At 35.6% G+C, this 13127-nt stretch overlaps 1 protein-coding gene across 4 annotated transcripts in view; it reads left to right on the forward strand.

The window, feature by feature from the left end:
- EFL1 (elongation factor like GTPase 1) overlaps nt 1-13127 on the forward strand; it is a 158799-nt gene that overhangs the window by 18772 nt on the left and 126900 nt on the right. For all 4 annotated transcript variants that reach the window (XM_038420081.2, XM_038420080.2, XM_038420082.2 and 1 more), the window contains one exon: nt 3475-3574. In XM_038420081.2, coding sequence (XP_038276009.1) covers nt 3475-3574 — 100 coding nt within the window. The remainder of the gene's footprint in view (nt 1-3474; nt 3575-13127) is intronic.

Consider the following 13127-nt stretch of genomic DNA (forward strand, 5'->3'; position numbering starts at 1 on the left):
AATCTGCCAATAAGCGCAGGATCCACCAAGGCAGAGGAGGAACTTTGTCACAGTGTTTAAATTTGGATCTGATGTTTATAGGTATATTGATCAGTTATGCCCATCTGATCTTATAGTGTAAAAATCATGTTCAGCTGAATTGGCTGTGTCTTTAATAATCTTTAAATCTGTGTTAGAACAAATTAGTCTAGCGTGTGGAAAGGTAGTCTAGCAGGCTCATCTTCACTTATTTCCATGGGAAGCTGTTTTTCATAACAAAGAAAGCTGTTCCGTTGAGTCTGTACAGGCAGTAACTTCATCGTAGAAAGCTTGAAGATAGCATTAAGAATTTAAACCGTGATTACATACAGATTTATTATTGAGAAAATGCTTTGTTGTTCATTTTAAAAATAGTGTGAAAATTAATTCTGGCATTTGAATGGGGAAACCTTTTTTGTACTGAGTGTTACAGATGTCCATTAAGAATAGTTATGACTTATCTGTATAGGAGAACACTTGATCAGTTAATAGTTGTCAGTTCTAGGTGTGTGTTTGTCTTTTAAACTTTTAAGTTTTGTGACAATCTGCTGTGGTGTAATATCTAAAACATACAGCAACACTCACAAGGTCATCTTCAACTGAACAAAATAATTATAAAACATTCTACTTGAGTGTAATCTGATCACACACGATCAGAAAATTAGGCAAAAAAAACAAAACAAAAAACAGGAAAAAATGAGGACTTGTGCATCATTTGCTTTCCTACATTTTAAACGTATATAATATTGGTGAAATACTTACATAACTTCATTTCTTAAAATGTAATCTAGATTTCATAATTTTACTAGTTTGGCAGAATGATCAGAGAGATTAACTGGGCAACAACTTAGTTTCCCGTCCTTGTGAGAGAGTCCAGAGCAGTTGCGAAATCTTGATCCCATTGAAGCCAATGGAAATTTTGCCATAAACTTCAGTGGGGCGAGGATTTCACCTCAGGTTCTCGCAGCACTATCAACCTCAACCAAACTATTTCTTCTTTGAAGAACCATATCACCGATAACCACAGATCTTACTAATGGATGGAACAGATGTTGGGTTTCTGAAGCTCTGTAAGCAAAGTATGTCAAGACTGATATACAGCACTGAGTTCAAAACTATTCAAAATAACAGGAACTAGAATGACCCAAGTTCAATAATTGCGCTCAGATGCAGGCAGTAATAGAAGAGCTATTAAGAGCTATACATGATTTTAAGATTACAGACTAATCATGAGCTCACATATGAACAAGCACATAGTGGTCCTAATCCTGCAAGTGCCTCTGCATGTACAGATCCCTGTGTCTGTGCATAGCCACATTGGAGTCAATGGGGCTCTGCATTTGTACGGGATCATGTACATGGAAGCTCTTGCAGGATTGGGGCTTGATAGTGAGGCAATCCTAAAATTCTCTTGTACAGATAACATATTGACTGCATGCTGCTTTTCTTTGAGAATTGGAAGCCGTGCTGATTCTGTTAAATATGAGAGATCTTTCCATGTGATTATTTTTCTTCTCTTCTTCTATCCCCTAACCTTACAAATGGTGGGCATCTCTGAATGTCAGTGCTTTACCCAAAAATAGACATTGCTAATGATCCATCAGATTTCAAATTAACAATCAAAAATAGTTTAATGGGAAGAAAATATGATTGTCCAGGTTAATGTTTTGCTAATCTGTGATCAAAATAATTTATCCTGGAGAAACTGATTCCCACATATATTTACACTTCACAACTAAACTACATTACTAAATTTTGAAACTAAATTGAAGGGTATGACTCACTCTAAATACATGTTTGAATTAAAGATATGGACAGAAATTATGGATGTCTTGAAAGGGTAATTAACAAACCTTTGTTTTTTTCTGATATAGCTAGAAGTTGTATTAAATATTGAACAGAGCTGAAAATCAAAGTTGAAAAATATTAAAAATGACACTGGTTAGATATAATGCCCAAGTACATATGTGACCATGCCCTCTCCAGGAAAGAAATTTCAATAGAAAACATCTTATTTTTCCCCCTACATTCTAGTAATCCTAAAGAAAATGTAATCAGATTTTTCAGCTTTCTGTAGGAAAGGATGTAATCAAATAGGAAACCGCACATTTTTGGGTTGTGTGAAAAGTTAGATTTGCATTGGACCCATGTTTATTACAGAATGCGATTGTAATACAATTTAATAAAAAAGATCCCTTCTGTTCTGCTTTAGGAAGTAATCCAGGAGACCTAACAATAGAGGGAAGATGTATGTTTAAAATGCTAATAACAGCTCAAAGTATATATCTGAACATTGGCTACCTAATTATTTACGTAACTTCATTTCTATAGTGATGACGTTATGTTTGAGAGAACTTCAAGAAATCCATGGGTTTGAGAGAACTTCAAGAAATCCATGACAGTCCTTTTGGTTTAGTTTTCTCAACTAGTGGGAACTGTTTAACGCATTCCTTAATGAAGCAAGACAATCAAATATATTGACCTCCATAAGCCACGTTGAAAATTATGGCAATAAAAGTTAATCAGAGGAAATCTCCTCCTTGTTATGTCTCGATTGTTTTCAGTTATGAAAATACAATTGCATTCCTAGATATTTTAGTGAGTGTCTTATTGCTTCATAGTAATAGTCCTGTAGGTTGTTTGGCCAAATAATTTACAGGGTGTTTTCTGACTATATCAGATCAAGAGAAGTTAGTTTTCCATGTTTATAAGTTGTTTAGAGGAATTTCATATTTTGTTTAGCAATTGACATTGGTTTTTACCCGTTAAAGAAAAATTATTGTAGATATACAAAATGTGCTTAGAAATGTACGAAAATAAATGTAAAGGCAGTTGTAGTATCTTGGAATTCATTTGCAATGGTCTCAGAAGTACTGAATTTTAATAGAGGGAAATAACATGCAAACACCTCATATTGAGGTTTTAGGTCGGTCATCCTGCAAGGAGCTCCATGTTTGCTGGACTCCCATTAAAATCAGTGGAGATTCATGCAGACACTGACATCCAGTTCATTTATAGCTACTTGGAGGACCATGGCCTTACTTTTGAAAGAAATAAAAGAAGTTGAGACAGTACGCTAGATGGTTCAGCATTCTACTGTTAAATTGTGCCTTCCTTTTCAGTCTAATCTAAACCAACGTCCTAAATGTTGTTTTGGTATTTTAAGATTATTTCATTTTATTTGAATGTTCGTAACTTGTCATCCATTATTAAGAATTTTCATTTTCACAAATTTTCTCCCCTTCTGATTTCATGTTGTGGAACAGACTTGAAGGTATAAGCAAACTTATTGAATATTAATGCTAAATCAGTGTCCCCTGCTCCTGTTAATTTACCCTTTGACATGTTCTATACAAAACAGAAAAAGAAAGTATGTATAATGCATAAAAAACAATAGACATCTTGTATCCACAGTTTTGGAAAATTGCATCATCATTTCCTTTCACATTTGTTTAGTGTTCATGAAATGCAGCAGTGAAGACACAGCCCCAGTCATTGTCTTTGTTTCAAAAATGTTTGCAATTGACGCTAAAACATTACCACACAACAAGCCAAGGTAAGAAAAATGTGCCACTTGGCCATCATCCACGTTGATAACACCAGATACCTCCAACTAAGGTTCCATCACTCTAATGTAAGTTGTAATGAAAGTTTCGATAGATTGCTTTTGTTGTAAAGAAGTTATTCATTATTCTTCTTTGAAATAATATCAAGTGGTTTAAACAAGGAGAAGGATCACTAAATAAACTTGACTGACTTTTTTGCTTCATGTTTCATTTTGAAAATTTAGTGTACATGTTGAAGATTAACTTAAATCTTTTGTCAAAATCTAAAGTACTCTTTTTATTTGGAAAACAACATTATTACTCAGAACCCCATCACAATACCTATATTGCTCATTATCATTCAAAGATCACTGTCTGGTAACATGTTTCTCTGACACCCTTTTGTTGTGACAGTGGAGTGCTTTAGATGAAACTGACTCAAATAATTTATCAGATTCTATTAAGAAGAAATAAATTTCCTTGAGATATTCATAATAATGGGATTAGTTGTAACCTTTAATCTCTGTAAATTTCTAGGGCATTTTAAATAGTTTACAACTCTATTAAGTAGCCTCTTCATATCTATATGATTGTGAATACTAGGACTGCTTTTTTCAGAATGAATGAATATAGATGTGGAAAAGCATTTAAGAAAATACTTATCCTCTTACTATATTAGATCTTTGCCTATTACTTGCATAATGACAGGTTTCAGAGTAGCAGCCGTGTTAGTCTGTATTCGCAAAAAGAAAAGGAGTACTTGTGGCACCTTAGAGACTAACAAATTTATTAGAGCATAAGCTTTCGTGAGCTACAGCTCACTTCATCGGATGCATTTGGTGGAAAATGCATTTTGAATGATTATTTTAATATATTCCATTCAGCTTTAGACTTAATATAGTTACCTGGATATTATGCAAAAAAGATTTGTTTATGATGGACTGCTGAGAGTTTCGGAACTTTATAAGAAAAAAATACTTGGTTTTAAGCTGTAATTTTGGTTGTGAGAATACCAATTAGCACAATTACATTTAAACTGATTACACAGTTGATTTTTCAAGAACTCAACTGCTTAACTGCCAAAATAACCTCCAGATGAAGGCAATATTAAATCTTCCCTTTCCAGCACACAGATACATTTCCTTTTCTGAAAATAGATACATTTTTTGAAACAAGTTTGAGATGAGATGTTTGGCTACATTTTTAAAATGCATTATTGGCCGGTGGTGTGCAAAGAGAGCTATGCTATTAGCTTCTGTTTTTTTCAGGTATTATGCTTATAAAGTATTTTCCTTTAGATTATGTCGATTTGAATAGTCATAAGTGGGAATGATGCATTGGATTTATGGAGAAAGAATTTGAACACTAGATGGTGCTGTTCTGTTTATTTCATTGGATACAAATCATATCTAGTGCATGTTTTTTTTATGTCCGTGATGTAATTTACTAATTTTGTCTTCTTAGTCTTAACTTTTAATTAAAATTCATTGTGACTATTTTGTGTTTCATTCTATGAGCAGGCACCTTTCTCAGCCTGCTTTATAAATATAGCCAACACACTATGTAAAGTCCAAACCTTAGATATTTTCTCCCTAGTGAGCCACTTGTGCTACTCCAATATCTGAGTAGAATAATGAGAAAGAAGAGCCCACTTTCACAGCAGGATCAAAACCTGTTTATGGAATAGGGGTGTTTCAGACAAGTGCTGTCAGTTTTTACGCAAGCAGATCACAAAAGGCCAAAACATTAATAAGCTAGTTTTAATTTCAAATTTCTGGCCAAAATTACATGGTAATAATTGTCAGCCCTATGCTCTAAGTGGGATCTGGGCTCCTAAAAAACAGATTGTTTGATATTGACTTTGTATAGCTAATGAATTCCTCAGACGTCGGCATTCATCTATGTTCTTCTTCCCCTTAATTCTTCCACGGCCCATTAGCATTCACTCTTAGCCTCCTACCCCCATTCTCCCTTGTTATTCGGCCTACATTTTTCTTTTGTCTGTTTTACCCTCCTTAGCCATTCATCTCCCTCCTTGATGCTTTACATGTTTCGGATATTTGTAGACATTTGTATTCTACTTTTTATTCTTTAGGATATCTATTTTTTTAAAAAAAGTCATGTTTCCAAAACAAACCCATCTGCCTTTTAATGAATGATTTCAGTAACATGAAGACATGACTGTAGTTTGTGAAAATGGCACTTACATACATTAAAATTTTGCAGATATATTTTGCATGTTGCATTTTCTCTTCAGTTGAATAAATTCTGCTAGTATTAGTTGAATACAGGTAGTCACAAATAGGATTATGCTTTTGCACTCTGTTAGGTATTTTGAAACATAAATCCATAGTTCTAAGTATCACTGACCTGCTTTGAAAAACCTCTAACAATGCATCTGTGCTGAGTAAGCTACTTCCATAAATCTGGAGAAACCTGCATCTATCTGGCAGTTTTTAAGTAATGTATTATTGGTGCAGAAACCCTCTGATCTAATCTTTTTTTGGTATCTGGATTATTTCATCAAAAGTTAGGGTTTCGGAACTTTCATCAAAAGCAGGTGTTAGTTGTAATTGACTTCTTCCTGGAAGACTTTAGACATATTCATGATTGTGAAGATTTAAGTGTTCCCCTCCCCCCCCATTTTAAATACATTTAGAAGACGTAGTGCCTCATGTTTTCATATTCACATCAAAAGTATTTTAATAGATGATTTGCTTTAATGAGCCAATTAAAGTGTTTAACTTGGTTGATAATTGAATAATATTGTTAAATTACACTTTTGGTTTTTGCCAAGACTTCTACTCATTATCAAAACCATAGAGGTTTAGTGATTAGACAGTTCTATTAAATTCACATTGAAAAAATGATCTGATTTAAACACTGAATGCCATTATGAAAGTCAGTGACTTAGCCAATTATAAATTCTTTTGTATTTTGTCTTAGAGTTTAAAGCTAAACAATTCCTAAACAATCCACAAATGTATGCAATTCATTTTTTTAAGAGAAAAAATACCTCAGTGAAGCTATGTATGGTTCTTATTAAAAAAATTAATTTTGCAGAGATTTGAAAGTGTTTGTAATTACAGCAGTCATTGTGTTCTATATACATAGTTAACAGCAAAAATAGCTGTAAGGCAGTACTAACTGCAAGATTAAGTGATTCCAGAAAGTTGCTCCAGCGATCTTAACTTGGCCACATTGCACACGGTTTCTTCTGTGGCCATGACAGTTCTCCAGAGTGGGGGAAGGGTTATGTGCATAAGTTCTGTGGAGGGGAGACAACTTGCAATCTCTCGCCATCCGCTTTTCCTCCTGGCCTGCCCAGTCTCTATTCCCTGCTCCCTGCGCTAACTCCAGTACTAAGTGGAGTAAGCTCTTCGGGGTCTGGGGTACAGCAGTGCTTCAGGGGTGGTTAACCTTCCCATCCTGTGCAGACAGGGAGTGATTAACATGGAGAGGACATGGTCTTGCTCAACAATAGGAAGAAATGGGGATGGGGAAATACTTTTAGATCTTTTAAATAAAAATTAATATCTAGAAATAAGCATTAAAATTAATGTTAGGGCATTACTTATAAGAACAAAAACAAACTGAAATAATAAATTGAAGAAACTAAATAAATTAGAACAGGATTTATACAAGCTGGAAATAGATTAGACTAATTTGGATGTCCATCTCCCTTCCAAGGAAGGTTTGTTCCCTGCTCAACACTTTGTGATGCCTTTGTCCTGTGTAGGTAAACTTCAAAGCAAAAAAATTGTATTTTTTTCATGACTGTTGGGTTCTCATATAACAGAATATTCCTACTCCTATAAATTCTGTATAATTTCAGAATAGGAGATAATTAAATTTTGAATCTGGGAATTAGCAATGGACATGGCAGGTTAGTCTGTGGAGAGGCTCAGCCTGTTAAGGAACCTATTGATAGTGTATTGTAAGTCAGCAACCAGTTGTCCACAGCTAGTGACATGTAATTGCCCTGAATTGCTTTCTGGGATGACACTTCCTATTTTTTTCCTCTGCTGTAAAATCAGCCACTGGGGAAAAAAGTGTCAGGTCTGGGAGAAGAGCATCTACTGTATTTTGCCTGCATATCTATAATAAACAACTGCATTTAGTAGTTTAGAACTTCAAGGTAAAATGTGCTTTGTTTTATGACTTGGGCATAAAAGTGATTATTCTTGGCTCAGCTTTTGTCATAAGTCTGCTCTAAAACATTCAGTCCTAAATTCTTAAAATGGCAAGGAGGAGAAGAGAGAGGAGGCAGACCCTTCTTTCTGAGGGGAATATGGCTATTCAAACATAAATGAATGGTAGGAATTTTTTTCTTGTTTGGGCCATACAATTTTTTTACTATAGTAAAGGGTAGGTGGATGACCAATACGAAGCCATGAAACTGAAGAAAAGCATGTTTGTGCCTAGTAGAGAAGAAGAAAACATCAGAGTGAAAATATTATTGTATTATGGAAGGTCACTGTCAATGTAGGTTACCTACTAGGCATCTGTCTCACAAAGTAGACTTGTCTAATTTTGTAACCTAATGTGTGTGTGTGTGTGTGTGTGTGTGTGTGTGTGTGTTTTTTAAAGTCAGATTACTTTCATTCATGAAACTGTTTTCTGGGCCAACCACTGCTTTTTTTTTTTTTTTTTTTTAAATTACCTGCTTCATTTTTTAGCTTGTGAACTCCCCATCATAAACCAAATTAGAGTCTCAGTGCCAAGAAAGTAATACTGAATACTAATTTCATAAACCTAAAGTATAAGAAGAGCATTACATAATTTTTCATGTTATATACACAATTTAAATTCACTAACAAACCTTTCAGTTTCATGTGAGAAGTGGCTCAGACGTAGTATTCTGTTGACTTGAAATCTTCTAATTTGATAAACTTCAAGTACCACAAATATGAGTAAATAAAATCCATATCATATTTAGATTTAAAATGCATTTTCATGAGATATTCAGTAGCGACAGGATGAGTTCACAAAACCGAAGAACTTCATTCTTGCGATGTGTACTGCCTTCTAGGTAGAAAAAACATTGAAAGAGGACCTCGCCCATTTTACTCTAGTAGAGTATTTTTGAAACTGAGTAATTAAAAAGTAGGTATTACTAAGTACTGTATAAACATGTTTTGTAATAGAGTTTGGGGTGGGGAGGATTTTGGTTAAAATTCCCTCTTCTGAGTCTGCTACTAGAAGCCTTTATCTTGCTGAAAGGTTGTGAAATTAACAAGTAATGTCTTCTACCTTCAGACTGTTAAATAAGATTAAATATGTTTGTAATCAGAAATATGTTAATCACTTACTATTGAAACAAATAGTTCTTCTGCTGTTAAGCCATTAGTGCAAGATGGAAAATGCTTGGGATCTACCCAGGCTATACCTGGTTAGCAGATATTATCCACCTAATTTGGGATTAAAATATACAAAAGTTCCAAAGCTCTATTTACCTTGAACTGATTAGTGTTACCTACAGAATACATACACTGGTCACATAAAAGCTATATGGGATTCTTCCTTTTTTATGACTCTTGCAGGTGGTATGGATCCCATAATATCCCTACCACTTTCCTCTGAATGATATGAAAGATACTTTCTGCTCCATCTGCATGAAATCGGCATTTTTCCTTAGATATCACCATTAAATTGGCACTTCCCCAACAATTCTCCATGAAATTACTATGATTGTCTCTCTTTCTGCTAGCTGCTTGTTTGCATGTCTTAAACCAACAGGTTGGTGTATACTTCAACTGTTAATGCACTCACTTTCCTGTATGATATTCCCTAAAGATTATATTTAAAGAAATATAAACAGTTGCAATTTGCTACGCTTTAACGAACAACATTGCAAATGTATTTAATCAAAAGAAGTGAACGTTTATAAAGCTCTAAACTGTGTGAAAACTCACCATCTACTTGCAGGTAAATTGACAATTGCATTTAAAGTGCTGTGTGCCTTGTAGTGCAGCTACATTTATTGCTCTGAGCTGATCTGTTCCTGGATTGCATTTGTGGTTTGCACTGAACCTTATTTAAGTAATCTGTAACAGTGAACACTGACACTATTCAATTGAACATCCTGTCAGAATTACAGGCCAACATTTGGAAATGACACCTACTTATGAAATTAACAAAGTAAAATATGGTCTCAGAAAAGGAAAAAACCTATTTAATGTGTTTTGCTTTGAAATACATTCTTCATTTGTATGGAAATATGCTACATTTAGGTTCAACTAAAACATATGGAACTGATTGAAGGTACAGTTTGTATTAATGGGTGAAATTTGGATCTCTCTTTGAGTATTTGTGAGATTACAAAGGAATAGCTTAAAGCATCGTACAAAAGTATCACAGCAAACATTGATTTTTTTATTTATCATTTTGACGTTCTGGTCAGGACACCCAGAACAGTAAACCACTGTGTTATCCCTTTGCCTCAGCTGGAGATTAGAATGTGTATCAGCTTCCTGCCACACAGGTCTACCAGCAAACTCCTCAAAGTTCTGCCAGTTTAAACCTGGCCTTGCAGGGAATAGTCAGTGAACCTGACTCCCCCAGAGATGTTTCTCCATTGTCCAATCCCTCTGTGTGACATTCGCAGAAATTGTTAAAATTGTGCTGCCTCCAAAGTGTACACTCTAGCCTGTTAAGTTATCTGAAGATTCACGCTTCACAATAATCCACAGCACTTTAGAGAGTTTTATAATAAAACAAGAATAAATTCATCAATAAAGAACAGACATTAAGTGATACTAAGCAAGAGACGCACAAACAGGTATAGTTACAAACAAAACAAATAAAGCATGCTGTCTGGTGTCTAAAATTTAATAGATGACAATCTTGGCCTCAGGCAATTCCTCACCGCATTTCTCAGTCTTCAGCCCACATGGTTAGAGGATCTACTGTTCACAGATTCCAAGAGCTCTGATCTCTTTTGTACCTTAAGTGATGGGTAACTCAGATGTCTTTTTGTTCCCCTTTTATTGTCCAAAGTCCATTGTCTCTGCTTCAAGAGCCAGGAAGTTGTCCTAGAGTGCAGACTCTGTCATCCAGCATGCTTACTAAGCTGTCTCCTCTGCCACTTGATAGCTTTGTTTACCTTATATGTAAATGTACTTGTCTTGTTCTCTGCCTGTAATTAAGTTGGTTAGACAGGTAAATCCACATTCCTTTGTCTAGGCTTTGTCAGCTTGGTGTATGCACTGCCTCCCAAACCAATTTTAAGAACATATTTCTAGTGCAAATATACAACTCGTTGTACCCAATCTGTACATACATCATGCAGTGATTTTTCAAGACCAGCATGTCACCAGTTTACATATGATACCTTATATCAGTAGTTCTCAAACTAGGGCCACTGCTTGTTCAGGGAAAGCCCCTGGCAGGCCAGGCCAGTTAGTTTACCTATCGTGTCCGCAGGTTTGGCTGATCGCGGCTCCCACTGGCCACGGGTTCATCGCTCTAGGCCAGTGAAGGCTGCGGGAAGTGGTGCAGGCTGAGGGATGTGCTGGCTGCCCTTCCTGCAGCCCCTATTGGCCTGGAGCGGCAAACCAGTGGGAGCCGCGATCAGCCGAATCTACAGACGTGGCAGGTAAACAAACCCTAGTTTGAGAACCACTGCCTTACTTGACGACAACATATTATGACAGCAGTCTGTTGGAGGTAATGAGGGTGTCAGGCTTGATATGAGCTACAGTATGGTGGACCCTCTACCAGCTGGTATTGAGGGGCTCTTAGGGTCACAATCACACATTTATAGTTGCTCTTGCGTACTAATCGTAGTTCAGATATGGAGCATACTAGAACTTTTCTAGAGGATACTTTGTAGCTTCTTATTGAATTTTGAAGTATACGTAGTGAAATTAAATTTAATGACTGCTGCTATACAAGAGAGCATGGAAAAATTGTTCAATTCACCTTTCTCTTTGCATCATCTTTATAAGACTTCTGTGGTTTTATGTTTTCTTATATATTGATTGTAGTTATTTTCAGTTGGTTGGTTTATTGCTACACCACATTTATCTCTACTATGAGCTGTCTAGAATTTCTAGTTATCTCTAGCAGAGGCAGAAAAATATTTTTCTCATTACTATGTTCTAAATTATTATGAATGGAAATTGCTCTTACAAGTTCAGCTTTTTAAGTGTTGCTGAACACAAAGTCAGCTTTCTGGGTATTAATTCATGGTTGGGATTTGAGCATTGTGTCATCTTGGACTCAGACTGACAAACATGTTTTGAAATTAAGAAGGGGTAGGAAGACCATTTGGTCATATCTGTGCACTAAATTTCAATGAATAGAATCTGCCCTTGTGAGTTTTGTGTGAAGGATGTAATTCAACGAATATTTTATCTTGCCTCTTACCAGGCAGAAAGCTTGTATGGGTTGGATTTAATCACAAAGAGCATAATCGTGAAACACTCTATATGGCATTAGCTCATAGCACTCCATGGAATTTGCTCAGTTTTAAGGCTTTTTATAGATGGCAGGTTCCTACTTAGTTTGACAGCTAGGATTTTGCTTGTGTCCATGACTTCATGGCAGTTAAACAACTGGAAAAGATAAATTGGAGACATACTGCCCTCAGACTTCATTGTTAAAGTACAGTTTTGTTCACAAGGTTTCTTTAGCTATTCATAAGTACATAGGAAAGGTATCTCTAGACATTTGCTGAAAGAACTATCAGTGTCTGAAATTATGGAGGTGCCTGGTAACATCCCCATTAGGATTGCTATTTTAAAAGGTCTTAATATGGGACAAAAATTCCTGTTTACCTCTAAAAGTAGATAGCCAATTGGTATGAAATTTCGCACCGTGTTAATTTTTATACCCTTTGAATTTTCTTTGTATTTTTGTTTGGTTTTTATTAAGTTATTAATGCCAAGTCGGATATTAGGTTGTGTCTGAAATTTGTCCATGTTAATCCTACTTTTCATTGACTGAAATCTTTTTAAAAAAGAGGACTATCTTGAGTAAATCTGTTGCAACTAACTGCTCTTTTATTTTTGTTTTAATATTTGGATTTAGGGTAATTTTTTAAAAAAAGAAAAGGAGTACTTGTGGCACCTTAGAGACTAACAAATTTATTAGAGCATAAGAAGTGAGCTGTAGCTCACGAAAGCTTATGCTCTAATAAATTTGTTAGTCTCTAAGGTGCCACAAGTACTCCTTTTCTTTTTGCGAATACAGACTAACACGGCTGCTACTCTGAAACCGGTAATTTTTTAGCCATTGTTCATTCAGTAACTATAAATCAATGTTGTGTTGGGAGAGGGAACTTTAGTAAAGGAGTTTGTGCAGAAGAGGAAGAACTGATCCAGTGGTCAGGGCACTCGCCGAGGTCTCAGTTCCAACACAGACTTCCTAGGTCCCTTTGACAAGTCAGTCTCTGTTTCATTTTCCCCATTTGTAAAATGGGCATAATAGCACTTCCCTACTTCACATGGGTGTTGAAAGGATATGATTTTGAAGTGTTCAGATTCTATGATGATGTGGGCCATATAAGTACCTAAGATAGAGACAGGGAGTTAGAGGGTGATGGATAACTGGCAACCCTTG

This window comes from Dermochelys coriacea, chromosome 10 (assembly GCF_009764565.3).
Source record: "Dermochelys coriacea isolate rDerCor1 chromosome 10, rDerCor1.pri.v4, whole genome shotgun sequence".
Lineage (NCBI taxonomy): Eukaryota > Metazoa > Chordata > Testudines > Dermochelyidae > Dermochelys > Dermochelys coriacea.